Consider the following 25,599-nt stretch of genomic DNA (forward strand, 5'->3'; position numbering starts at 1 on the left):
ACTCAAACCATCACAGCCGGACTCCCATTCAGATTTCAAAGGCCCCTTCAGTCGGCTGTTCCACAGGCAGAACTAAACGTGGCTGCTCTCACGAATGGTACTCGAAACCTGCTTGCCCTCGTCCGAACTATTACCCTCCGAAGACGTTCGCAACCCCTTCTCTTGCACGAGCGTCTCGCCGGAAGACGGACCGAGAAGGCGCCCGGCGGCGTCGTGAGTAGCATCCCACTCGTCCACCTCGGAAATCGGTACCTTTCGGAGCTTGTTGCTCTGAGCACCGTCGTCAAGGCTGATGAGCTCCTGTCGCAACCTGTAGCCTTTCCACTTGGGCAAAAGGAACGCCCAAAACCAGTAGTAGATGGCGCACGTGAGAAGACTAGAGACCGGCGTCAGCTATACAGAAACAAGAAAATGCAAACCAAGGGGGCGGGGCGGGGAGAGAAGAGATGCTCACATTCCGATACCAGTCACGGCGTACGTCGCGTACCAGAAGCTCACGTCACCGGCGTACTGGCCACCTGCGGGAGGATACCACGGCATGATGAGAAGGTAGAGCTGGATGCAGATGTTAAAGAGAATCACCACGTGCCACGCTTTGAATTCGGGCTCGGGGAGATTCGCCTTTCTGCGGCGCCAGCGGACGACATAAATGCCCACGGCCATTGCGAGGTTGAACGCGGCCGCCGGGAAGATGCCGAGATCGTTCACTGTTCACAAAGTCAGTGCTGGGGAAACCATCGGCATTAGTAGACGGGGCCAAAACGTACCAAAGGTGAACGCGTCTCCAGCGGGGACGGCGAGGATCATCAGGGCAGTCAAGAACCAGATCACGAGGTACGGCCCAAGAGGGGTTCCGAAGGGCTTGGTGGAAACCCAGAACGTGGTCCAAGGCAGGACACCCTGGCGACCGCACTCTCTGATGCGACGAGACAAGCCGATGATGACGGCAATCATGTTGCCAAAGGAGGCCAGCGCGATGAGGAAGTTGAGGCCGCGGACGGCGCCGCTGTTGCCAAACACATGCTCGAAGAAGAGACTGGCGACAGTGAGGCCAGAGTTTTCGAACTCGTCTCTCGGGACTTGAAGCAATGCCCCATCGTCAGCTCATGGGGGGTCGTCATCGGTTGCATGGTTGGGATTTGGGGCATTTCTTACCGGCAGCGAAGAAGGCAACGTTTGCAAACATGTACAGGATGTACACGGTCGTCAAGGCCGCCGTTGCGTAGATCTTGAGCGACCTGACTGGGTTCTAGCGAGCGCCATTCTGTCAGCTCAGGACTATCACCGCCATGGAGAAGACCGTTTCGTCAACCATACCTTGACTTCGTTGGCCACGTTGAAGGCGTTGTTGTAGCCTCCGTACGAGAAGATGATGCGATACAGCGCCGTCGTCATGCCGTACGCGCTGGCCGTCGAGCTGCCAGACCACGCGTCCTGGAAGTTGGCCGTGGGGTTCTCGACCTTGGTGCCGCCGCCCAGCACGACGAAGCCGGTGATGATGACGAAGAGCAGCGTGCAGATCTTGACCACGCCGACGCCGTTCGAGAACCAGTAGGCGTACTTGGTGTTGAACACGAGTGCTTTGGTTTCGGTCAGAACACGGCCATTCGTGATTGTTCAACGAGGGACGGCACTTACTCAAGGTCGCGAGACTGTAGCACGCGAGAGCGGTACCCTTGATCTGCCAGTTAGTGCCTTCGTGGCCCGAGATGGCGATGAGATAGTTGGCCATGACTGTCGGGTTTCGGTCAGCCTCTTCGTTCGAAACAAGGGGCAGCTCGTTGTGATCATCGACTAACCCGTAGCATTGGCGCTTCCAAAGGAGAGAATGACACTCTGGACGGCAAACGTCGTCGGGAAGAGCCACATGGGCCGGGGGTAGGCCTGCTCGAGGAAGACCACCTCGGAGCCGGAACGGCTGGGGAAGTACGCGGTGAATTCGAGATAGACGGCTCCGGACGCGAGACACAGCTAGGAACCATGTAATCAGATTCCTGTTTCTCCGCGAGCAACTATTCAAAGGCGTAATTGAGACGTACCATGTAGCCGAGAGTCCAGTACACAAAACTGACGCCCACAGAGCCCGTGCCCGCCAAGATGCTGGCCGCTGGAAAGACGTTAGCATGATACCCAACTCTTATTATGTCTCAACAAAAGCTGAACTCACGCGTAGAGTAGATACCAGCGCCAATCATCATCGTAATGTTCAGCAGAGTGATGGTCACCGGACCGACGGAGTACCCCAGCGGGGAGTTGTTCTCAACAGGCGCACCCGATGCGTCCTGGTAGGTAGGTGGTGCATCGTTGCCTCCCTTCTCACCAATGTACTGGGTGCTTCCGGCAGAGATCTGCTCCCTTTGGGCCTCTCCCACCGTCCCCGAAGCGTTGCCTCGTTCGCCAAACGGCCGCCGCCAAGCCATGGCTCAAGACTGCCCAGAAGAGAAACAGGACTGGAAAAGGAAGGTGTCTCAGAGGTGGTGTCTTCTGAGCCTGAATCTGGAACGAAGGTATCAGGCTGATAGGATTTCCTAGCAAGGGTGCTGCATGATGTGCTCTCAAGAGCGTGCCGAGGACTGCGTTCACACGGGAACTATTTAAAGGAAAGGCTTCTCCCAACGGCATGCTCTTTGGCTGCACCCTCTGAGCATTCGAAACAGGCTTAGATCGGGAGTAACTGCATGGTTTTCTGTGTGCCACTGCAACATCGCCGGGAAAGATGGTGGGCTGCTGTCAGTAACGGGCCGTTGTTGATTTCAACATCGGAGGGGCGGATGACACAACCGGCTCCGATGTGGGGGATCGAGGGGGGAGGACGAGCAGGGTTTGGTGATGACAACACGAACGACCAGCATGGCGAATGTTCCCTGCCCAGGCATGAAGACTTTTTCGAGCCAAGCGGACAGAGTAACACTTTCACTGCAGTACTTTATTCCTAAGATTGAGCAAGAATAAACGACCTGGCAAAATCTTTGATCTCAACTTGAGCCTGAGATTGATTCCTTCATGAAGCCGCAGTCCAGTCGACATATCCGAGTGGCTCCGGCTGCGATTTTGCCGTTCGTTGTCGACATCCAACACGCGTGCCGAAGATCGGCATCCGTAAATCACCTCACTTCCCGATTCAAGTCAAAAAGGGCAAACTGAGTACGTAAAACCAGGTTGTCGACGATGGCGCAATCCAGCAACGACTCCATCGCGGAATTTCCGAGCTAGAGCCGTAGCTGCAATGCGAAGCCCGCTACCTTGCTTCTGTTGGTTCGACCAGGACGGATCCCCTGCTAATGCGGCACTGGCTTTGCAGACCGAAGGATTCGTGCCCACTGCCGACTGGCATTTCCAAGGACTTGTTACTGTATTCGTTAGTAGTGAGGCGGATGAGGGCTGCAGTAGCCGGTGGTGGTGGCGGCTGGTCCAACTGATCGAGGCCCAGGAACTCACCGAGGTCGGGAAGCTGCGCGATTATCATCTCGAAAAATGGCATGGTAATCAACCGAGTGCTTAACATCCGGTCTCATTACGTACTGTGGCTGAAATAGAAAGCCTAGATCCGAGTCCATGTGTTCCCGTCCGGAGTTGTTGACAACCAAGCGAATCATGCTACACCATAGCCCGATCAGGCTCCTCCGTGTTCATGCCACGCGGTTGGAACATGGACAATACAGAGAGAAATCTCCACGACCGTAGAGTAACCAACGGCATTCGAGGGAAACAAGACGACAAGAGACATGGTGGAAAATGCTACAAGTGCGCTCAAGAGACCATCTTCGGTTTCCTATGCTCGTAGTCTTGTTATTCGCACCGCCAAGACCTTATCACATCCAGTCTTCCTCTGACTAGGTAATTTCAATCTGCAGTTGACTCCCATTCCATGGGCACCACGTTGTTGCGCCGCGGGCGAAGAGTCTGGGCATCCGCGGTTATGCAGTCCCTTGCCGGCAGGCTGCCGGGCGTTGATCGCGCCATAGCGGGCCGCTCCGCATGTCTTGGCTGCACGACGATGTGCCAATGGCATCCAAGACCAACAGCTCCGACGTTGGTAACGTGTACAGGGCCTGAGAAGTGGCTTCAGATGCAAGTAGAGAATGTTCTTCAGCGTTGCCAAATGAGCTTTCGGAAGCTTGTGTGCTGTCTCTAGTCTATGGCCGGCATAGTGAGCTTTCATCGCAGTAACGTAACGTCTGTGGTAACGGTCAAGCGAAATAACTCAGAGACGCTGTATTAGTTCTTACAAATTATCAGAACTTCACGTGCTGACGGTAAGAACATAAAAGTCCGAGGACGAACCAAGCATGTAAAGCTAACGCGGGGGCTTATGTACGAAAGCGCAGTAAGGGACCGTAAAAGAGTGGATTCGACCATGAGCTCTAGTTAACCTTGCCCTGAAGAACAACAGCATTTTTAAGCCGCCCTGAATCAATCCTCTGGCTGCATAGAAGCCTCATTTTCCCACTCCTAGTTCACGCGACACGAGCAGATGAAACACGACAGACTACAGTGCACAAGAGGGATGAGCTTTTTGAAAAAGGGTTTCGTGTTGTGTGTGAGGGAGAGGAAGGTCAAAAATGGAGATTTGAATATTCAACTCTGTATTCTCAAGGAGCCTTGTTGATTTGGTTGCCAAACTTCGCATTGCCATCCTGATTATTTGTGCGTGTGACGTACGTGCTGGTATGAGGCGGTGTTTCCGCCAACCTTGAACATTCCAAAAGTCAACGTCAAGTATGACAACAAACGATGCAGCCTAATCCCACACGTCGGTACTTCAGCCTGGGTAGTACGCAGGAACTACTTGGCTTAATAATATAGTGTTCTACCTCGGTTTCAACACGGTCAATGGGTGGTGAAGAAGACAAAAACACTTTTGTTTGCTTCAAGATCAGTAATCGAGCTCCGCTGGATTGATGCTGCTCCCTTTCCAAACTCGGCCTGACAATTGGTCCGTAGGAAGGCCCGGGACAAGTCTTGTAGGCGTGGAAGGTCTAATTCCCAAGCCCAAACACATCTTTTGGGTGCCCGGTTTAGGTTTCACCATGGACGGAAGCTGTGAATATAAAGATGCCCAAAACCTGCCAGATTCAAGTGTATTGTTCCCAGGCTACGTTTGTTCAAAACCTCTACCAACTCCCCCAATCTCTACCAACTCCCCTAATCCAGAGCCATGGCTGCCTCATCAAACTTTGCACTCGAGAAGACTGCGGTTGTTCTCATAGATCCGTACAACGACTTCCTCCACCCCGAAGGCAAGCTCTTCCCCGCGGTGCAAGAGTCCCTCACAGCTACGGACACCGTCGCCCACCTCAAGACACTCGTGGCGGCGGCCCGAAGCCGTCGGGTCCCGATCTTTTACGCCCTGCACCAGCACTGGAGGGAGGGAATCTTTGACGGGTGGCGACACGTCAACCCAGCAGCTGCAGAGGCCACAGGCATCTTCCAGGAGGGCGGCTGGGGGGGTGGAGATTCTCGATGGGTTGCAGCCGGACTTGAAGGGGAACAGAGACGTTGTTGTCAGCAAGCATTGGAACAGCAGGTATTGTTTTCGTGGACATGTTCTCTCCAGATGTCATGCACAAAACACTGACGGGCCGCCTTTGCGCGCTTAGCGGTTTCGCCAACACTGATCTTGACTACCAACTTCGCCAACGCGGATTCTCCCACTTGGTTATTGCCGGCATGGCAGCCAACACATGCTATGAGTCCACGGCACGTTACGCCAGAGAGCTGTGAGTGTCTCCTAAAACTTGGCTCTCAGTCTGTTGAGAGGCGATGGCAGAATGGTGACTGACTGACGACTCACAAAAGTGGCTATCACCTTACCCTTCTGTGAGTATCTTCACCCCCCCCCCCCCCCAGTGGAAGTTCCCATTTGAGATATCCTCATGGAGGAGTGCTGACAACTCTTATCACTCAGGACCTATGGGACCGCTGGTTTCAGCACGGCGGCAAAGGATGCCGCGACGAACCTTGTCTGGCCTCTGATCGCCGAGCGTATCATGACGGTCGATGAGTATATCTCCCAAATGTAGGAAAGCACCACAGGAGAGACGAAGAAGTGAAACTATCAAGTCCACATCTGGGGTGACAAATACAGAATGGTGAAAATGCGTTGGAAAATCAAGCATCTGATCACACCAAATTCGTAACACAGTCCAGTAGGCGCGTAGACAGAACAGGAGCTGAAGGGGCAAGAGACATTATTATTTTTTAATTTAAAAACTAAAGTTACAAAGGCTATGCTATGCTTACACCAGCTTTCATTGAGAAAATGGCGCGTATCGCTTTCCCACGACAGTGCCGTTCCCGACAGAGGGGTCGGTGTAAATCGACAGCACGTCGGTGCTGTTGTCGTACTCGACGCCGCACTTCTCGGAGAAGCCGGAGAACTTGTCGACCCTCTCCTGCAGGTACTTGCTGAACCCGTCCCTCGAGCAGCTGGTCCCGGGCCCGTCGGCGCAGCCGGCCAAGGGCTGCGGGGCGCTGTTCACCAGCACGCGGTAGAAGTCGCCGTCGTCGTAGCCGTAGGCCCCGGTGCAGTTCAGGCGCTCGATGGCGATGTTGCCGAGGAACGGCAGGATGTTGGAGGCCCTCCAGGCGCGGCGGTAGTTGATGCGGTCGAGCGGCATCGTGTCGTTGATCTGGCTCTCGCTGCCGACGAACTCGGAGTTGTTGAAGAGGCCCATGGCGACGGCGACCATGGGCGGCAGCTCACGGTGCGTGAAGCTGACGTAGATGTCCTCGTCGGTGGTGCCCCGCTCCTGCAGCAGGAGGTTCGCGGTGGCGTTGAGCCAGGGGAGGCCGACGTACCCGGAGGCGTCCAGGCCGTAGCCCGAGTTGTAGTGGTAGCGGATGTCTTCGGTGTACTCCCAGGCGAGCCAGTCGTCCGGGGTGAAGAGGTCGAGGTCGCAGAAGGGCGACTTGCCGCGGATGACGGTCTCGTAGCCGCAGAGCTGCTGCATGCCGAAGACGTCGCTAGTGGTGAAGTTGAAGTCCGGGGCGAGGTCGTTGAAGCGAGCGATGATGGGCTTGGTGTATTTTTCCTGGAAGACGGCGGACTGCTCGCTGCCGGCGGACGAGGAGTAGGCCGGGCAGGCCTTGTAGGGGGTCAGGCTGTCGGCGCCGGACTCCTTGGACTCGTAGATGCTGACGACGTTCATGGTGTTGTCGTCGCTCTCGAGGCCGCGGACCAGGGACTGCGCGGACTTGACGGTCCTCTCGGCGGAGGAGGTCCAGACCCTCTTGGGCAGTCGCAGGTTGGGGTATCTGAACTCGAGGTCGACGCCCAGCCGCGCCGCCTCCAGTCTTCCCACGCGGGTCAGGAGGGAGGTCTCGGCCTCGGAGACGGGGGCGTCCCAGTCGGCCAGGAAGTTCAGGTAGGGGATCTTGCTCCACTCGATCCCGGTCTTGTTCTCCAGCTTCTCGAGGAAGGGCTCGATGTACTCCTCAAAGTCGAAGTCGTTTGCGTAGATGGCCGCATGGCGCACGAGGTACGCGGCGCGCTCCGCCGTGCAACCTTGGGGAACGTCCGGGGAGGGCTGGGGGTCCTGCGACTCGAAGTAGGGAGCGATGCCTCCCAGATGCGTCAACGGGTTGAAGCTATACGTCGAGTACAGCGCCGAAGCCGACGAGTAGGCGACGAAGGGCAGGACATGGAGGAGCTTGGAGCTCAGACTCTGTTGGCGAGCCATTGTTGTCGGGGGGGGGGGGGATGCGCGAACGATGGTCCAGTGCTTTAGCTGCAACTTGAGAGAACAACGAGAAGGCGGCCTTGGAGTTGCGCTTTGAACCAACATCGCAAGTGAGCGAGCGACTAGTCACGCCTGATATAAATAACTACGGGCATGTTTATTTACTACCTCCCCCACTGAGGATCGCTGCTTCGGGCATCTTTCTTCGACTGTGAGATCATTGGGGAGCATGCCGGAAAGAAAGCTAGCTGCCCACTTGAGCCCCCCGGTTGTACTGACGTCAGGAACCGTTGTCTTGGTTAGCTTAGTTAAGTCCGGGGCTTGATCAAGTTCGCGTTGTGGACTGATGGATCTCTTGGGAGCTCTCCACCATCAACCATCAACCGGCAAACCGGCAGGCATAGCTGGCTTGGATTTGGGTCTGGAAATTCCCACGTCGGGTTCTCTACGTCATGCAATGTGGATGAGATCGTCTGCTGGCGGCGCGCTGCGGCTCTGCCATTGGCGATCACACCGATTATTACCGAGACGAGTGATGCTGGTGATTGGAGGAGGCCCAGGTCTAGCACATTCGAGATCATGCTAGAGGTATATACATACGCTACGGAGACAGAATGACGGCACTTGTCAGGGGGGGCCTACCGTTTGGCCGCGCGGAACGTCACCGAAATGGGATACCGCGGGTGTTGGTGTTGGTGTTGGTGATGGCACAAGCTGATGGCGGCTGAGTCTGGAGATAGATAGGCCTTGGCCAGAACATGTCAAGCCGTGTTTGGGAGAGTCCCGGAAGTAACACCAGGAGCCACTCATTCAATTTATTTGTGTACCCTGTTTGGCGCATGAAGGCAATTGACTCTTTGGCCGGACGGGAGGACGAACACACGTTCATCGCTAGACTAGGCCTCCGATGACCCCTGTGTGTGCCCCTCTGCCACATCACGTCTGTGCTTCCTCCATTGAGTTGGGTTCAGTGACATTGGGTGACTTTGGTTCCCTCTTTGCGACCTTTTCACTCGAAATGGACCCTGCTGGTGCTGTCAAAACACGGTTGCAACAAGGTGTGGAGGGTTGATTGTGTGTACTAGCGACCTCGCTCCAGACACATGACACATAGCATAGTGCACTCAACTTTCTAGGCGGCACGGCTTCTATATTCCGGGTTGATGCCCTCCCAGCTGGTGGCTCCGCACAGCTATGTAGTGCCTGGAAGCCCGCAGTCTGAACCCGTGCTCTGCCCCCAAGACACGAAGACGCGCCAGCTACCCATGCAGTCAGGTTGATGAAGAGTTCAAGTCACCCAGGCCAATGACGATGCGAGCAAGACAATCCAGTTGTTCCTTGTTCCTGTGAGGTTTTCAATGAAACACCGTAGACTTCTTAGTACACAAAGAGGGTAGGGATGACTGAAGGGCCCGGTTCCCATCAGGCAGAAGAGATGCTGAATTGACCATTGTAGGTGATGTGTTTGTGTTTGCGCTGCATCTGCTTTCTCGATCGGTTGATTGTACAGTCATCACAGGTTCGGTTCAGACATCATTGGAACATTAGTCGATTCGCGGTTGTCGGAGCCATTCCCAGGGCATTGGTTACCGGGGGCCTGCATCTGCCATCACTCAATCACCGTCAATCTATTTGCGTTGAACCTTATAACCCCCTCGTCCTTCAGCGCGTTGCAGGCTGCCCCGTTCATGACTCGGTGTGCTGGAATCCCCACTCACCTTCTGGACGACTCGAGCGGCCACGTGTTTGGCATATCTTTCCACCCGCGGACCCTCACTCGGCCTGCTCAAATCGGTCTCGTCTCGGCTACAAACAACACCCAAAGCAACCCATTCGACAGTCTTGCTCAAGGCAGCTTCTCACGATGGCCTCGGTGTTGCACGAAAGGCTGACTGGCCTGCTGGAAACAGCCAGGCCGGCTGTCATCCGAGCCGTCCAACAGGCTCTCCAGTGGGTTGCCGCCAACAAAGGCCAAACAGCGTGGGGAGCAGTGACGGCCGCCCTCCTGTACCTGAACGTCAAGAGGTTTCCACTGGTGTGGCATGTGAGTTGGGATGACTGTCCCATAATAGTAGATGTGATGAAAATGGTCCGCTCACGCCGAACCGCAGCTCCGCGTCTTCCGCAGCATCTGGTGGCCAAGAAAGGGCCATTTCGGAAGCAAACCCGGCGCCGTGTTCCGTCCCGTCGTCACGCCGTCACGCGTGACCCTGCTGGAGTCGGACTACAACTTGCACAAGTCCAACAGCACCTACTTCTCCGACCTCGACGTCGGGAGAACCGACCTCCTCGCCGCCCTGCGAGCCGAGGCGGCCCGCGGCGGCCTGTACGAGGAGTACAAGAACGGCGTCATGGTCCTGCTGGCCGGCACCTCGTGCATCTTCAAGAAGGAAATCAAGCCGGGCGCCGCCTTTGACATGCACAGCCGCATCCTCACCTGGGACAAGAAATGGCTGTACGTCGTGACCCATTTCGTGGAGAAGAGCAAGCACGCCGAGTCGTACACGTACCAGCCGTGGAAGAAGCCGGAAGACGGGAAGACGACCGCCTCCAAATCGCCCGTCGTGTTCGCCACGGCCGTCTCCAAGTGCGTCGTCAAGGCCGGCCGGCTCACGGTGCCCCCCGAGAAGTTCCTCCAGGCGGCGGGGGTCCTCGCCACCGCCGCCCACGACCATTCAGACGGCGAGCCTAGCGGAGCTGACGGCAACCTGGGCGACGAATCGGACCCGTCCGGCGACGAGGGGTGGACGTGGGCCAGAGTGGAGGAAGAACGTCTCCGGGCGCTGAGCATGGCGGACGGTTTCGCCAGCGGGTTGGATGCAGCACATGAAGAGTTCTACGCTCTGGGATAGACGAGTGGTGTGTTTGGCTTCGCGGGACTCTAGACGGGAGGAGCTTCACTAGACTGCGCAACAAGACAGACATAGAATAGTGTCAAGGACCCCCCTCCCTTGCAGCGATGGGGTTACAGAAGCAGACATGCAAGTCGCCCTTTTCAGAAAGGGGAACGAACATTTACATGACCAAAGCAGCCTGATAATCCTGGGGCATTTGCGGCACAGTAAGCCCCAATCCAGCACGTGCCTTGAACCCCTACCGCTTGCTTACATATATCTCACCCTAACCAATCCTCTTACACGGGTGTCAGACGCGTGAACTCGGTTCTTTTTTTTTTTAAATCTCCCCCTCCTCTTCCTCTCCGACGACGTAAGACGTAAGATTACTCGAGTCGTCTTGTTCTCTCCTTTTTCCTCATTCGACAAGCCCCTACACGAAGCCCAGTCATCTCACCTCACCCCTCCCTAGACGCCCCATCCATCACCCTGATTGTCTCCATTACCCCTGAATCCAGATACCAACCCTCATCCACCATGGCAAACACGGTCTATGTCATCACCGGCACCAACAAGGGCATCGGTCTCGGCCTGGTCAAGGCCCTCATCGCCCGGCCATCTACGACTGTCGTTGCGTCGGTTCGCAGTGACCAAGCCGCTGCGTCGTTGAAGTCCTCCGTCGAGGACGTGGCCAAGGGCGACAAATCCGAGCTTCACATCATGCTCCTGGATTTCACCAAGGCTCCCGAGCCGGCCAAAGTCCTGGAGGCCTTCAACGCCGCTACCTCTGGCACCGTCGATCGCATCGACGTCGTCGTCAGCAACGCCGCCGTGGCTTCCCCGGGGACGCCATCTCTGGCCATCTCCAGCGAAGACCTCCGGAACGCATTCGAGATCAACACCATCGCCCCCTTGATGGTCTTCCAGGGCCTCTGGCCCCTGATGAGCCAGCCTCGGGCCACGGGTGACGTCCCCGCCAAGTTCGTCGGGATTACCTCGTCTGTTGGCTCGATCGAGTCCCAGGAGCCCTTTCCAGGCGGCGCTTATGGTCCGAGCAAGGCCGCGCTGAACTGGCTGGTCAAGTCACTGCATAATCAACACGAGAACCTGGTCAGCGTGGCCGTTCACCCCGGATGGGTCCAGACAGACATGGGCTACCACGCGGCCAAGGAGTGGAAGTACGACGCCGGCCCCCCCGTGACTGTCGACGACTCCGTCAAGGGGGTTCTCGGCGCGATTGATGGAGCCAGCCGAGAGACCACCTCTGGAAAACTCGTAACGCAAACGGGTGAGATTGTTCCCTGGTAAAGGGGGGGGGAGCTGCAGGGCAAAGGCGAGCAGCACATCTCTGGAGGCTGCAACGACTGCCAATGATTTCAGGGCATGGGGAACCTATACATTCATCTGCATATAGTTACTAGTTAATCACAGCTTGTTCACGCTTTATCCGCGTATAAAAGTATGAGGCATCCTTTCTCATGCAAAGGTCCCAGCTGCAGACTATCCGTGTGTAATGTGGTTTTGGGGCTTGCTCTTGGAGAGAGTATCCCCAACATACATGAGGATTTTTCGACAGAACACTTGATAAGTGCAGCCAAATAACGCCGAACGAAAACCACTTGGCCGGATGTCGACCCCCTCCTCGCCTATGCCGGCCCGAGGCAAACAAAGTGGCACAATTCAATCATTTCGTCTCGAAGTGCAGTTGAAAGAACCAACCGTCAATGAAGCGGGGGTCGCGCATACAAGTGGTGGCATCAGCAAGGGGCCAGTCCTGTAAGGAGGTTGCATTTAACCAGCACATCCCCCCCGTCAGAAGCTGGTGGTTCTCCCACTGCTCTTCACTTTCCTTGGAGAAGGCCTTTTGACAATCCAAGACACGCAATGGCTGATAATGCGCACCACCCAGCAGCTGAGGTAGCCTCAGACCCATTTCTCTGCTGCAGATATCTGCTAACCCTGAAATTAGGACGCTCAGGCGGATGACGATTCATCTTCCTTTGCTGCCTCTGTAACTTGGCCGTCTCCCTCAATATGAGCCCTCAAGCTAACAAAAGGTAGTCTGTTGACGAATCTCTAGTGTCTTGGCGATCTAGTATTCTTGACTATCGGCGAGAGAACGGGCGTACATATCATCGGCTTAGCGATGGGAGTAAGCATTTTTGCTCAATGAACTCCAGCTCGCAGGCTAATATTACTCCTCCCATATAGAGTATCTGCTCCCCAATGACGAGGTATGGTTTCTCGGTACATTGGCTAGAAGAACGACCTCTGACTTTCTTGTGAAATCATAGAAAGAACAAGACCGACTTGGTAGCTACTTCACCGCCGAACCTTTTCGATGGAGTGCTGACAAGGGCAGACCTGACACACCACTTGTGGCTTCTGACTTGGGATGACGCTCTCTGTAACTGCCCCAAGAAAGACGGTGCGAAACGAGTGTTGGATATCGGCACCGGGACGGGGATTTGGGCGCTGGATTACGGTGAGCCGGCGAACCCCTCTCCATATGGTTAAGGTGTAGCTGACTCCCAGCCAGCGGATGAACACCCCGAAGCAATTGTTTATACATACCTTCTTGCAACTCTTGGGACTTGCGTAGCTCACTCTTCCACAGGCCCTTGGCGTCGACCTCAGTCCAATCCAACCCGACTTGTTCGTGCTACCATCGAATGGCCTTGAAGACAGATTGACTAACTGTTTTAGTGTGCCCCCAAATTGCAGTTTCGAGGTTGATGATGTGGAGAAGGAATGGACATGGGTAGAGCCCTTTGATTTCATCTTCAGCAGATCTACGATCGCAAGCTTCTCCAGCTGGCCGGACATACTAGCCAAGGCATATCACTAAGTATACGCAAGCCCGCATCTTCTCTCTGTCTCTCTCTACTTGCGACTTTTCTAATCACTGGACTCCAAAAACTATAGGAGTCTCGAACCCGGGGGCTACCTCGAGCTCCACGACCATATGCTCCCTCTCAAGTGTCAAGATGGCACCATGACGGAAGACTTCAAGCCTTACAAGTGGAATAAACTGCTCATTGAGGCTACGAACCAAATAGGTCGGCCGATCAACGTCCCCTCCACCTTCAAGCAGATGCTAGAGGACGCCGGATTCGTGGACGTTGAAGAGAGGGTCGTGACATGGTCCTTCAACCCGTGGCCTAAGGACCCGAAACTTCGGGACATTGGCTTCTGGGCCCAGGAGACCGCACTGGCTGGGATCGGGGCAGTCTCGATGGCTCTCTTCACACGGGTTCTCGATTGGTCTCCGGAGGAAGCATGGGTTTTCTGTGCCGAGGTCAGGAACGAGCACAAAAAGGTTGGAGTTCATGCTTACTATAACGTGTGAGTTCTCACCACTGGAGCTGTCACTACCCAAAAAGCTGAAGATGGCTGATTGATCGTGCAGGTATGGAGTCTGGGGCCGGAAGCCCGAGGAGGAGAAGGACGGGAATCCAGAAGCGGGCCAGGCATAACCACAACAGGTCAGTGAGCTGTCGTTTCACTTGGTCTGCGTCCAGCTCATCGCATACCAGCGCAATACCAACAAGCCGCAACATTACATCAATGAAAACTTCAGTGAAACAGGGTTGCTGTTCAAAATTCAAGACCAAACGGTTCATGCTCGCTTCCGCAAGAATGCCGCCGCTTGACGAGCATATCGAGCGGTGAATGGCCAAGGTTGATGAGTTTATCAGCGCCGGCAAAGAAGATTGATCTCGCTTTTTACACGGCGAGGTTGGGCTTGGCCAGCCGTTTGGCTTCATTAAACAGGGCAAAGACGTTGACCGACTTATCTAGGGTACTACAAAGAATGGCCATACTAGATGTATCTAAACCCGAACCTGGTCCAAATTCGCTTCTGAAAGAGCCGGAGCGCACTCGTATGACAAATCTGGAGAAGAATTGGCGACCAGGACTCTGACGCTCAGTTTAGTTCAGTCTGGATGTACTCAAAATCCTGTAAACACCGTCAGCTCAAGCCCTTGACTGCCCAAAAATTGTTATCATTATAACTTACCGCCGGATTGAGCGTCGGGAGTTTCGTGCCTGTACTGTAGATGGCAAAATGTGTCCCCACAAAGTTCTGCCACCCTTCCACGTACGACTGCAGCCAACGGTTCTCGACGCTCGCGAGCCACTGCGGGGCTTTGCAGCCAGTCGAGTAGCCCAAGCGGTATCCCACGTCCTTTGCCTCGATGAAGAGCTTCACCGGGACGCCCTTGGCGACCTCCTCGTCCTCGACGTAAGTAGTGTTGCGCGTTGCATCCGGACCGGTCCTTGTGTGGATGACAATGCACCGCTTTCCCGTCTCGTTCGAGTAGGTAATGGCGATCTCGTCGTGGTAGTGGATGCTGAGGTAGACGCTGGCGCCGGCCTCTTGCCGCGAGGAATCCGGGCCGAACGCGCTGACTTCGGTGCTGAAGGTCGTGTTGATGTTGGCCTGCTTGCGGAGCAGCGCCGCCGGGGTCTCGCGGTCGTTGAGCGTGTACACGTTCCCTCGGATGCGGAGTTTCCCGGGGCTGGACTCGAAGTCTTTGAAGTCCTTGTAGGGCGTCCGCAGGTAGTAGTATGACTTGTCCACCAGCCCGCCCTCGAAGTCGTCGCGCCAGACCCGAGGCCTGTCGAGGTCGTAGAGGACGCCTGGTAAGTGCTCCGTGATCGGCTCGTTGTTGTTGAAAATGGGCCACCCATTCTCGTCCCACGTCACGGGACACAAGAAGGTCTCGCGACCGAGCTGGGGCAGGCCGGTGCTGTTTCTCGGGTTTTGGGGGCGCGTGGCAAGGAAGACTGCCCACCAGTTGCCGTTGGTGTCGTTGACGATGTCGGCGTGGCCAGTGGCCAGGACAGGCAGAGACATGTCTTCTCCATTCCACAAGACGGGATTATGCGGGTTACCCTCCCATGGGCCATCCAATGTCTTGGATCGATAGACGTTGGCCTTGTGGTTAGCCTCGGTCCCCGAGTCGGCAGTGATCATATAGTATGTCCCGTTCAGCTTGTACAAGTGGCTTCCCTCTGTCTATGGATTTGTGCGTCAGCAACATATCAGGCAGATGGATTTCCGAATCAACTCACAAGTGGGTAACCAAGCTCAGGGGGTACTGTTGTTGTATGAAGCAGCCGCGAGTTGCTCAACGAGTCTCCCGTCTTGATGTCAATCTCCGTGATCCAGTTGGCAAAGTTTCCGTTGTCGACGAATTCCGAAAACGTTGTGGTCAGATAAACTCTGCCGTCATCGTCAAAAAACAGATCGGGGTCGAACCCCCATTGATCCACGTAGGTGGGTTCACTCCAACTGGTCTCGTCGAAGATGTTTTGCGTTGTCACGTAGAATGAACGAGGTACTCTCGTGACCTATTGCGCAGGATGTCAACCTAGGAGCACTAAACGAGATTGCATAGGTCTTGGTCGATACTTACGTTGTCAGGAGGACTGATGAGATCGAAGACAGTGTCGATCAAGTAAAACGTGCCATCGTGATGTCTCAGTGTCGGTGCAAAGATGCCACCGCTTGGTGCAGTGCCACGCAGGTTCAGCTGCGAGGGCCGACTGAGCGCATGCCCAATGTTCTCCCATTTCACGCTATTCTGCATCAGTGAACCTCGTATGGAGAACGCAAAGACGGAGACACTTACAGGTCAGTAGAATGATAAATCGGGACCCCGGGGAAGTACTCGAAGGTACTGGTGGCCAGAAAGAAATCCTGTCCCACTCTGATGATGGTAGGATCGGGATTGAACCCTGGGATGATTGGATTCACGAGACAGCTTGCCAAGGCTGTCGAAAAGGTATGTCAGGACCGGTGGAGTTTCAATTTCATAAACAAGGACTCACTTGCGAACAGAGATATGGCCGAAGCCGACAAGACCGTGGCGTATTTCATGTTGTGTGACCCGTAACGAAATGCCCGATGGTCCGAAATCACACCTCAATAACTACCCAGCACTAAGTAGTCCTCTCCCGCCGCACTATGGAGTTTATATAAAATCACCCAATAACCGGTTGATCATGACGTTCGTGTTTTGACCCCTCACGGGTAAATGCTAGGCTCAATTCACCCCGGATCGCATGTTGCATTGCATCTAAGCTCAATGGGGTCAAACTTGGCGCATGTGCTCTACTCGGCATTCGCAATGATGCTTGCCGAGGCAGAGCGGGTTTCTTAGCCGCTGCAAAGTAAGCAGCTATGTAGCCGGCTAATTCAGAGTTCTACGCACGGAGAGAGACACTCTCCAGTATACTTGTCATTTATTTATGAATCATCTGAACCTAGTAGTATTAGTCTGGTGTGAGTTGACAAGTGGGGAGGTCAACTGATGGATGTTTGCACAATCGGTCTCTCAGTTTCTTTTTGATAAAGACGACCTCTTCTATTCTGTGAGCACATACCTTCTAGACTCGTGATACCATCGGGCCGGCGGACTTGCCACGGTTTGTGTTAGTGTGGGGTTGATGAGTGGTATCCAATTCTAGCCCCCAGTTCGCAAAACATCCAACTCGGAAAGTGTTATGAGTAAAAGTTGGACTTGGAGGTGAAAACAGGGGTATTCGAGCCTCTTGATAAGTACGACGAGCCTTTCTTTCAACCATACACGGTCTCTGCTGCTGTCATGGCCGCCTTTTCGTACCAGGCACTCATCTTCATCAAAGGCAAAAGCCTGGCGCTGGAGAACTTTTTTTCACTTTTACTTGCTTGACATTGGCTTGGCGTTGTCTAGTCTACGTATCATCTGCAAGCGGACGAAAAGCCTTTCCTAAGAACACTTTTCCTCCCCATGATTTAGAACCCAACTATCGATGTCGAAAGCAGTCTACAACGGGAGAAGATGTACCAAGCTTCTTCCTCGACTAACGCAGGCAGGGGCTAAAGCAAAGGCCGCGAATAATGCTTCCTGCACTAATAATTCGGACTTCGCCGCATGGGCCAGGCCAACACTCCACTCTCCTGGCCACGGCGGTCTTGTACCAAGCGCCGCATGTCTTGCAGAGGATGTGCGTGTGGGCCTCGGTACACATTTTGAAAGATGCCAAACTGACTGTTAGTTCTCTGGCTCCTTTCATGTGCTTCAAGGTCTTGGTAACATACTGTTTGCGGGGGTTTTTGCAAATGTTCGCTTTTGGAAAGCGTGAAAGGAACAAGAAGACAGAGTTGGTTGTGAAGGTCTTCTCAGAAGATCAAGTTTGCTTGCGTTTACTGTAAAGTATGATGCTTATGAGTGTTGTTTCTTCAAGTCCCCACCTCAATATGGTCTACATGGTCTTTATATATGAGGACTTTCTGTCGTAAAAACATGTCAAACACAGATATTCTTCGCGTGATTTGGTCAATCCTTCCAAGCTCAGTGAATTAGATCGAGTGCCCTAGACTTTTCCACGCCTTTGGGAGTGTTGCTAGGTCTTGTGAATCGCGTATATTACTGTCGTCATGACAACTTTCCGGGGGCAACACGTTTTGGGGCGAACTCGCTCCAATTAGCAAACTAGTCTAGGTGTGATTCACTTTTACGACTTATATACATCCCTTTCTCATTTTGTTGATTAAGTCAAAAAGTTTCACACGTTTATCTTGATCCTCGAGAGTCTTTATTTATCAGTCAATTGTCTTCAGAGGCTCTTTACGAAGCAAGAAGGTATTTCTTAATGTTCTTGTATTATTCGTATTTTCCATCAACATCCAGGTTTTTTAATAAAATCGGTTTTTGCACGAGGGTTATCGATTTCGTTTGTCTTCATATGACCACAGGTCGTAAGTTTCGGGCTTTCTTGAGGTGTTTCGTCGTCTTGGAACGATTTTACATTGTGACATCTGCGAAAAGGTTTTGTAACTTGATGACAGGCTCACGTTTTCTCAACGGTAGCTTGCAAAAACACTACGGAATACGCACCGACTTTCGGACTTCTCATTTGTTTCGCTGTCCTTCTTCGAAGAACTTGTGGTCTGGTTGTAGATCTGGTACGTCGCGCGTGGCGGCCTCTCTCCGCCAAACCATCTCACTGAACTATCTACAGCTTTCACGCAGGTCTCAGAAACCTCCGAGTCAGGACTTCAGTCCAGCTAAAACAAACATGGACATGCACAGCATTGCGCCAACCGACCATATTTTGAAACGAAGCGGTGCCTGCCCCGGGGCAAGCTTTTCCGTCTCCTGATACCAAATGTACACGAATATGTACAGCACACGGCTCGCCAGCCAAGATAACGAGAGCACATTCATGGTGAACGCAGAGACACCTGCAGAATTGCCTGCCGTCACCGCAGCGGCGAACAGCGGGAGGGCTTCAAAGCCGTTGGCTGAACATGCTTCAGCCCGCAGTAAACGGCCCCGGGTCTAAGCAAAATGTCAGGAAGTACATTTTAACTGAAGACCTTTACTGTAGCATACCACTTCATCTAACTGGGCATTCTTGAGGGTCTCAGGAAAGCCCCTGGGATTGTTTCGGTCGAACAGCTTTTTCCCGGGCCCCAAAATGCCCGAGTAAAGCCGTCCAAAAAGGGCGAGAACCAGTGCCGGCGGGATCTGGTTACACGTTAGCTATCAGTTACCAACCCTCAGGTTTTGTTTCCAGCTCACTGTGAAGTACGATATGTTCATAGCGAAACCTGGTGAGTATACTTTGGCGCGGTGTAATGGTTGCCAGTTGAACCTAATGTACTAGAATTTGATGCTATACGTACCGTCGAGTTGAGAACGTGGTTCTCGTTTGTTGCTGTGATCTACTCCACTAGGATTCAATACCCAGCATCATCTCCAGGCATTCATTGGACGAATTCTCGGCCTTCGGACTTTGTCGTTGGACCGCGTTCACCCCGATCGGAACAATCAATGACGTTTATTACAAACCACACCGATACTCGTTTACCTTTTGAGCTACCTTCGGGTTCTATTTGCTCAACTAGGTTTCATATCAGTCTCTCTAGTCTCGGCAAGAATCCTACCGCTTCAAAGTTATCGCGTTGTTGGTAAGCCAAACGTGCGCTCACCAATCTCCCGAGATAATTGGTGCCGCGTCATAGTCCAATGCTGACTGTAATGGCGTCATTGCTAGTAGTGCAAGGCATTGTACATATGCCACGACGTTGTCATTGGTGACGATGAGTTGTCAGAGCTACAGTCTGCCTCGACTTTGTTCATCTCGTCAAACGCCCGGGTTCAAAGCATGCTCAAAAGACGCCGATCGGAGTTGACGCGTCCCACATGGAAACCAATATCTGCCTGTCTCCCTCCCAAGGCTCTCTCCCATGAGAAACTTGGAAGTTGTCCACAAGCAAGAGATCTCCCTCTTCCAGGACTAGGCTGATTTCCTCCTTGTCGATGACTTCGATAAGCTTATCGAGGAGCTCACGCGGAATCGGCGTCTCGTCGCCGTAGACGCAAGGAAGATCTGGGCGAGTTAGCGGTTGATGCCATGGAGAGAAGACGGCTTGTCGCGAGCGTACAGGTCATGCCGTCACGGCCAATATGCGGAGGATCGAGAGCACCGATATCTCGAGTGATGCCATGTCGGCCAACAAGTCCGTTGAACCACACGGGTCTACCGCTGGCCGGCAATCGTCTCAGTCCTATCGTATCAGTCAGCAAAGTCTCTTGACATTGAGTACCTATCATAGCGGCGGACGATAGGATATCTGTAGCTTACCGGGGATGTGTTGCGTCAACTCAAGGCTCCCATCAGCATTCCACTTGAAGTCCGACGTCAATCTCCTGACTTGTCTCTCCACCTTTTCTCTTGTCGTCGCTTCGTCATCGCCTGGCAACAGTTCCTGTCCGAAGCTATGCTCGCCGGCCCAGTTGAACTGGTTTACCTTGGCCTCGTCCCCGGGGGCGCGGAAGATCATTTTCATACCCAGCCCCCGCTTGCGGATCTCCTCCACGAGCTCGGGGATCTCAGCCTGGACCTTCTCGAAGACATTTGCGCTGTTCGCGATCGGAGTTGCTCCGCCTGCGTGGCGCGGGAAGGTTAACGATTTTGGACGCTGGACGGACGGCGCACTGGGATCGATCATGGAATAGCACTTCACGACTCTGACCTTTGGGCGCCTTCTTCACGCAATAGAAGTGGATGTTGGAAGGGAACCGGGTATATCTAGAATACTACATGCTGCGCGTGAGCCAGAGATGCGGTGTCTCGCGTTTCGGTGCCACCGACCTTACCTCGTTGTGCTGGTAGAACCGAGTGCTCGGGGAACCTTCGTTCGCAGTCCAGACGTTCTCTGCAAGCGGCGTTCTCTTGCCGGCCAGACCGATTTGCACATGAGGAAGCGAGCCTCGGCCCCGTTCGGCCGCGCCCACAAGCCTGGAGAAGGTCTCCGCGGAGGGCTGCCCTGCCCCGCGAACCAACACCGCTCCGTGTCGTTCCAAGAGCTCTTGAAGCCTTCCCGACTCGCCTAGAGCGCGGAGCGCCGCTGCAGACTCGGCAACTGGCGGTGCGTTGCCGTTGTCCCCTTTCTGCTTTACTTGCAACCCGTACGGCAGAGCGTGGCCGAAGTAGCTTCGGGCACCAGGGACCTCAAAGGGTTCGAATTCGACAGCCATTATTGATTGATGAGATTTCGTAGATGAAGATCCGGAAAAGAGGAAGTTTCTCAAAGTTGGTATGATTGTGTCCGGAGTTGATGGATTTAAGGTGTCACCTCACGAGACACCGAGTACAGACTCCGATACGGGTATCTTGATCCGCAGTCGGAGACGGTCTGGATGTCGGCTGAATATATCCCCTGTTGTCTGTAACCACCGCCCAATGACCAGAGGGCATTGGATGGCGAATCCTGAGTCCGAAGCACGACATCATCGGAATGTTTCCGACCCCGGCTGACAGCGTTGGAAGCGCACGATTTTCCGGCTGGATCAGCCAAGCATTCGGCACTTCTCCCCGAGAGATGCATGCAAAACGCAAAACCAACTTGCGAACTAACGGTCCTACATTGCTGAGGAACCCCGTCGTGATTCGTGTCGTTTGTTGCTGATGTGGTGCTGAGTGTGTTGATACGACATCTCGGCTCCATAATGGCGTGCTTGGCGCCCTTGCACGGCGGGCTCGCCCGGTAGCTAAGACTTTTCGAAATACGGGGTATCGTTGCAGACGACGAGTTAAGCCTCATTGCTATAAGTTTGTTGGGGGGGTTTATATTTATGGAAGTGTTTTTGTTCATAGGGATTCCCGTCGTCTGCAGTTCTCTATACCTTTACTCTGAATCTGATTCCGCTGGGAGGGGTTGACAAGATGGCATCAAAGGATCTAGATGATCGCATCCAGGGTAAGCGAACGCGTAGCCTTCTGATATCTGTGGGAAGACCGGAAGCTAACATTTCTTGTTCAGCAGTACCTGCGACTTGCTCTTCAAGCGACGGTGGTGACGATTCCGGCAAAGATGTCAGGCTCGGCATCGTCGAGGCCAACGTCCTGCAGGAACGAACCATAGGACTCTTCGGGGCCGTGTCCCTGATTGTGAACAAGATTATCGGCGCGGGGTGCGTTCCCAGGTGCCCAGGGTGGGATGCTAACACGAGACCTTGTTTTGCTGACGGAAAGTAGCATCTTCTCGACGCCCAGCACCATCTTCAAGCTCTCGGGCAGCGTTGGCATGGCCCTGATGTGCTGGGTCATCGGTGCCGTCATCTCCACGTGCGGCATCTTCGTCATGTTGGAGTTTGGGAGCGCCATCCCCAGGTCGGGCGGCATCAAGAACTACCTCGAGCGTTCATTCAGCCCGCGGGTGATGCAGACCTGCATCTACGTCTTTTACTGCGTCTTCTTGCGTGAGTGGTTTTTCGTCTCTCTCTCTCTTTGTCTCTCTCGCACAGTAGTAGAACTTTTCCCGTGTGGTGGTGGTCCGGCTAACACACGGCATCTCAAAAGAGGTTTCGGCCAGCAATGCCATCACGTTCTCTTCCTACATCCTCGTGGCGTCCGGGGCCGACTCGACGACGTGGAAGCTCCGCGGTGTCGCCATTGCCGGCGCCGTCTTCTCCGTCGGGATCCATACCGTCGCGCCTCGCGTGGGCAGGGGCATCCAGGATCTGCTTTCGGCCGTGAAGCTGTTCACCCTCCTGTTCATCGTCTGCTGCGGGTTCGCTGCCCTGGCCGGGCATCTGAGGGTGGAGAGTCCCCATAACTTCACCAACGCCTTTGAGGGCACGTCGAACAGCGGGTACAACATCGGCACTGCCATTCTGAACGTCATCTTTTCTTTCCAAGGTTACGACAACGTCAACGCTGTAAGAGGAGGAGCCCGTCCACCGAAGCGAAGCCACGACCTCCCCCCCCCGCTGATTCTTTGAACTCTTACACAGGTGTTGTCTGAAGTCCGCAACCCGCAAAAGACGCTGCGAATCGCCTTGCCTCTCTCGATGAGCGTGATTGCCGTGCTGTATCTGCTGGCGAATGTTGCATACGTAAGTTTGTCTCGTTTACATCGGTTAGAGAATAAATAACAAAGCTGACGGACGGCCTCACCCTGCGTCAAGTTTGCCGCCGTGCCCAAGGAAGCCTTCATCGCCGCAAAGGTCACCGTCGCCGCGACCTTGTTCGAGAACGTCTTCGGCGCATCGGCTGGAGCCAAGGCTCTTCCGGCATTGGTGGCGCTCTCTGCCCTCGGACATCTCCTCGGAGTTGCCTTCACCATCCGTCAGTTGCACCCGTCGTCGCGTAACAACACAGCGTTTGCGTCTTGTGAGCTTTGATCGACTGACTTGACCTTGTAAAGCGCGGCTGCTGCAAGAACTCGCAAAGGACGGGGTGCTGCCGTTCTCGAACCTGTTCATGGAGAACAGGCCCTTCCGCACGCCCATCTACGCCCTGCTTCTTCACCTCGGCGTGACGATTCTCTTCATCTGCGCCCCGCCAGCCGGAGACGCCTTCAGCTTCGTCGTCAGTCTGTCGAGCTACCCGACCACTGTCCTGCTGACGGCGATCACGGTTGGTCTCGTGAAGCTGCGTTTCACCGACCGGGAGAATTTCCAATCGCCGCTCCGCGCCCCTTGGATCTTGATCGGCATCTATCTTGCAGCGAACATAGTGAGTCTTTTCCTCGCCCAAGATGAGAGAGTGAAAATGATTGTCGGGGTTGCTGACCATGTTTTGGTAGTTCTTGATCGTCATGCCGTTCGTGCGACCGCCAAACGGCAAAGGCAGCACTTCGCTCCCCTACTGGCTGTCGTCTGTGGTGGCTTTGGGCATCCTTTCTCTTGGCATCATCTACTATGCTTTGCGGTTCGTCATTGTGCCCAGGATTTTCGGGTACAGACATCGAGAGATCCAGCAGGAGCTCAGTGACGGGTCTACGGTTACCAGGTTTCAAAGGGTCAAGAGATGATGGACTCGATAGGGGTAGATTCTGTGCGAGGCCGGCAGTCTCAAGTATAATGAAGAGAGCCTCGTTTCATCAAACGATGCAACTTGTCCATCAACTGTGTAGTGCTTGTCGTAAACCTGAACAACCTAGTGGGCTAAGTGTGAATTCGACTACTGTGTGGATGGCCCTCCCCCACCAAGACAGAAGGACTAAAAGCAGCGTTCCCAGGAAACGCAGATCTGAGGATGCACCAAAAAAAAGTCCGAATGAAACTTTTGAGTGAGATAAAATCGTTTACTAGAATCATAAAATCACTTTGAAACAGCCTGAATGTGTCATTGGCAACTCGAAGCCATCGTCATAGGGTTAATGTCGTGGCTTAGTCGAAGGACCCAGATCGCGTGTCGTGACGTCGTGAACGCCAACAGCCAGGAAAACATACTTGGCACAGTATGTAGAAGGCGGTGATTGGTGGAGACTCGAAGTCGAAAATGCGTTGGGCTCATTGATGGAAATTGGAGAGGGATATCGAATGGCCGCACCAGGGGGGGGAAGGGTCCCTTGCACGAACCATTCAGAGTCGAAGATCCCCAAAGAGGCGCCCGACTCGGATGGGGGTTTGGCAGTCAAGATTGAGCTAAGCGCGGTTGCAAGGGCCCCAGGCAAAATGGACGAAGGAGGAAGTACGGGAAATGAACCCAGAGAGAGAGAGAGGAAGAATCAGGGACCAAGAAGATGACATCAACGAGGGTTCTCGGCTATGCAACGAGCTCTCGGGACCAAGTCAAGTCTGGGTGGAGTCTTTGCCGTTTTCAGCCATTGTTCGCGGGTGGAATCGGCCTTCTCACAGACGGCCGATGACAATTTACCGCTTCGTGGATGGGGACCACGATAACTTCGGCACGTCGTGGATGGAGTGTGGATGGAGTACCTGAAATATTGTTGAAGAGTCTGATCCCCCCCTAGAGACCAGAGAAAGCGGCTCGGTGTCGAGACCCGAACCCAATACCGTGCTGCTTCAGACGTACGATGGATGTCATAATCTCACCAGCATAACATGGTATTGGAAGAATCAAACGAGTGACAATGCCGACAGCATACGGGACCCTCCGACCTCCGCCGTTCGATGCTCCAATCCTCATTCTTCATCTTCAGTTCAGTTCAGTTCAGTTCAGTTCAGTTCAGTTCAGTTCAGTTCAGCTCAGTTCAGAGTCGGCAACTCGCCACCCAAGAACCCCAAACCCGTAAGAGAACACCAGCCAACCATACGCTGTTGAGATCGAGACGCCAGCCAGCACACCCGCAAAAAGCCAAAACAAAGCTGCGGGGGGGCTGTGCTGCCTGGCAGCTTGGGAAGCCCAGGGCCATTTACCTCAGTAGATGGGACGGAAATGCACGAGAGATGCACAAACAGGGGGGGGGGGAGGCTGCCTCAACCAGCCAGCCAGCTTCTCCTCAACTTGACCTCCTCCACAGGTCCACAGGGTTGTTCCCGGTACGCAGAGAGAGAGCTCGAGAGTCTCAGAGTTCCCTCCAGTTGCCCCCCAGAGGCGTCACGTTACTGCACCCGGGCTGTGCCGATGGCACCCCGCACATCGGTCGACATCACCCCACAATCGACACTCTGGAACGATGGCGGCGCCATGCCTGATTGGGGCTCGTTGCTGAGCGTGGTGCCATGCTGGTGTCACCCTCCTCAGTGGTTTGGGGCCGCGAATCCCGCTTTGCCCCCTGCGGAGGTGTGTTGTACCGTCCAATGCTGCCCCCTCGACGACAGAATACGTAG

General features: G+C 54.3%; 10 protein-coding genes across 10 annotated transcripts; 5 read left to right on the forward strand and 5 right to left on the reverse strand.

The window, feature by feature from the left end:
- Positions 1–72: 72 nt before the first annotated feature.
- On the reverse strand, positions 73–2,420 carry CH63R_00080 (High-affinity methionine permease; the record flags this gene model as incomplete). The annotated part of the gene is made up of 9 exons (XM_018295055.1): positions 73–376; positions 455–707; positions 768–1,103; positions 1,156–1,249; positions 1,318–1,580; positions 1,639–1,734; positions 1,800–1,971; positions 2,040–2,107; positions 2,168–2,420. 9 exons carry the CDS (start codon positions 2,418–2,420, stop codon positions 73–75), a joined length of 1,839 nt encoding a protein of 612 aa, XP_018163417.1.
- Positions 2,421–5,158: 2,738 nt separating this feature from the next.
- Positions 5,159–6,023, forward strand: CH63R_00081 (Isochorismatase hydrolase; the record flags this gene model as incomplete). Its single annotated transcript, XM_018295056.1, has 3 exons — positions 5,159–5,450; positions 5,558–5,720; positions 5,909–6,023. 3 exons carry the CDS (start codon positions 5,159–5,161, stop codon positions 6,021–6,023), a joined length of 570 nt encoding a protein of 189 aa, XP_018163418.1.
- Positions 6,024–6,251: 228 nt separating this feature from the next.
- On the reverse strand, positions 6,252–7,682 carry CH63R_00082 (Histidine acid phosphatase; the record flags this gene model as incomplete). The annotated part of the gene is made up of 1 exon (XM_018295057.1): positions 6,252–7,682. The coding sequence occupies one exon, from the start codon at positions 7,680–7,682 to the stop codon at positions 6,252–6,254; it is 1,431 nt and encodes a 476-aa protein (XP_018163419.1).
- Positions 7,683–9,141: 1,459 nt separating this feature from the next.
- Positions 9,142–10,534, forward strand: CH63R_00083 (Capsule polysaccharide biosynthesis protein; the record flags this gene model as incomplete). Its single annotated transcript, XM_018295058.1, has 2 exons — positions 9,142–9,726; positions 9,794–10,534. The coding sequence occupies 2 exons, from the start codon at positions 9,142–9,144 to the stop codon at positions 10,532–10,534; spliced, it is 1,326 nt and encodes a 441-aa protein (XP_018163420.1).
- A 519-nt stretch (positions 10,535–11,053) lies between these two features.
- Positions 11,054–11,824, forward strand: CH63R_00084 (Short-chain dehydrogenase/reductase family oxidoreductase; the record flags this gene model as incomplete). Its single annotated transcript, XM_018295059.1, has 1 exon — positions 11,054–11,824. The coding sequence occupies one exon, from the start codon at positions 11,054–11,056 to the stop codon at positions 11,822–11,824; it is 771 nt and encodes a 256-aa protein (XP_018163421.1).
- Positions 11,825–12,400: 576 nt separating this feature from the next.
- CH63R_00085 (TAM domain methyltransferase) lies at positions 12,401–13,992 on the forward strand (the record flags this gene model as incomplete). Its single annotated transcript, XM_018295060.1, has 7 exons — positions 12,401–12,433; positions 12,486–12,527; positions 12,578–12,668; positions 12,728–12,750; positions 13,134–13,171; positions 13,442–13,861; positions 13,926–13,992. 7 exons carry the CDS (start codon positions 12,401–12,403, stop codon positions 13,990–13,992), a joined length of 714 nt encoding a protein of 237 aa, XP_018163422.1.
- Positions 13,993–14,444: 452 nt separating this feature from the next.
- On the reverse strand, positions 14,445–16,403 carry CH63R_00086 (Glycosyl hydrolase family 43; the record flags this gene model as incomplete). Its single annotated transcript, XM_018295061.1, has 6 exons — positions 14,445–14,477; positions 14,538–15,539; positions 15,596–15,874; positions 15,940–16,102; positions 16,156–16,297; positions 16,355–16,403. The coding sequence occupies 6 exons, from the start codon at positions 16,401–16,403 to the stop codon at positions 14,445–14,447; spliced, it is 1,668 nt and encodes a 555-aa protein (XP_018163423.1).
- Positions 16,404–18,558: 2,155 nt separating this feature from the next.
- CH63R_00087 (uncharacterized protein) lies at positions 18,559–18,735 on the reverse strand (the record flags this gene model as incomplete). The annotated part of the gene is made up of 1 exon (XM_018295062.1): positions 18,559–18,735. The coding sequence occupies one exon, from the start codon at positions 18,733–18,735 to the stop codon at positions 18,559–18,561; it is 177 nt and encodes a 58-aa protein (XP_018163424.1).
- Positions 18,736–19,682: 947 nt separating this feature from the next.
- On the reverse strand, positions 19,683–21,054 carry CH63R_00088 (Taurine catabolism dioxygenase; the record flags this gene model as incomplete). Its single annotated transcript, XM_018295063.1, is given in 5 exon segments — positions 19,683–19,903; positions 19,959–20,081; positions 20,159–20,461; positions 20,550–20,605; positions 20,618–21,054. 5 exon segments carry the CDS (start codon positions 21,052–21,054, stop codon positions 19,683–19,685), a joined length of 1,140 nt encoding a protein of 379 aa, XP_018163425.1.
- Positions 21,055–21,742: 688 nt separating this feature from the next.
- Positions 21,743–23,834, forward strand: CH63R_00089 (Amino acid transporter; the record flags this gene model as incomplete). The annotated part of the gene is made up of 8 exons (XM_018295064.1): positions 21,743–21,776; positions 21,843–21,990; positions 22,052–22,278; positions 22,379–22,737; positions 22,813–22,914; positions 22,987–23,146; positions 23,226–23,536; positions 23,607–23,834. 8 exons carry the CDS (start codon positions 21,743–21,745, stop codon positions 23,832–23,834), a joined length of 1,569 nt encoding a protein of 522 aa, XP_018163426.1.
- Positions 23,835–25,599: the final 1,765 nt, after the last annotated feature.

The sequence above is a fragment of the Colletotrichum higginsianum genome, chromosome 1, assembly GCF_001672515.1.
Source record: "Colletotrichum higginsianum IMI 349063 chromosome 1, whole genome shotgun sequence".
Lineage (NCBI taxonomy): Eukaryota > Fungi > Ascomycota > Sordariomycetes > Glomerellales > Glomerellaceae > Colletotrichum > Colletotrichum higginsianum.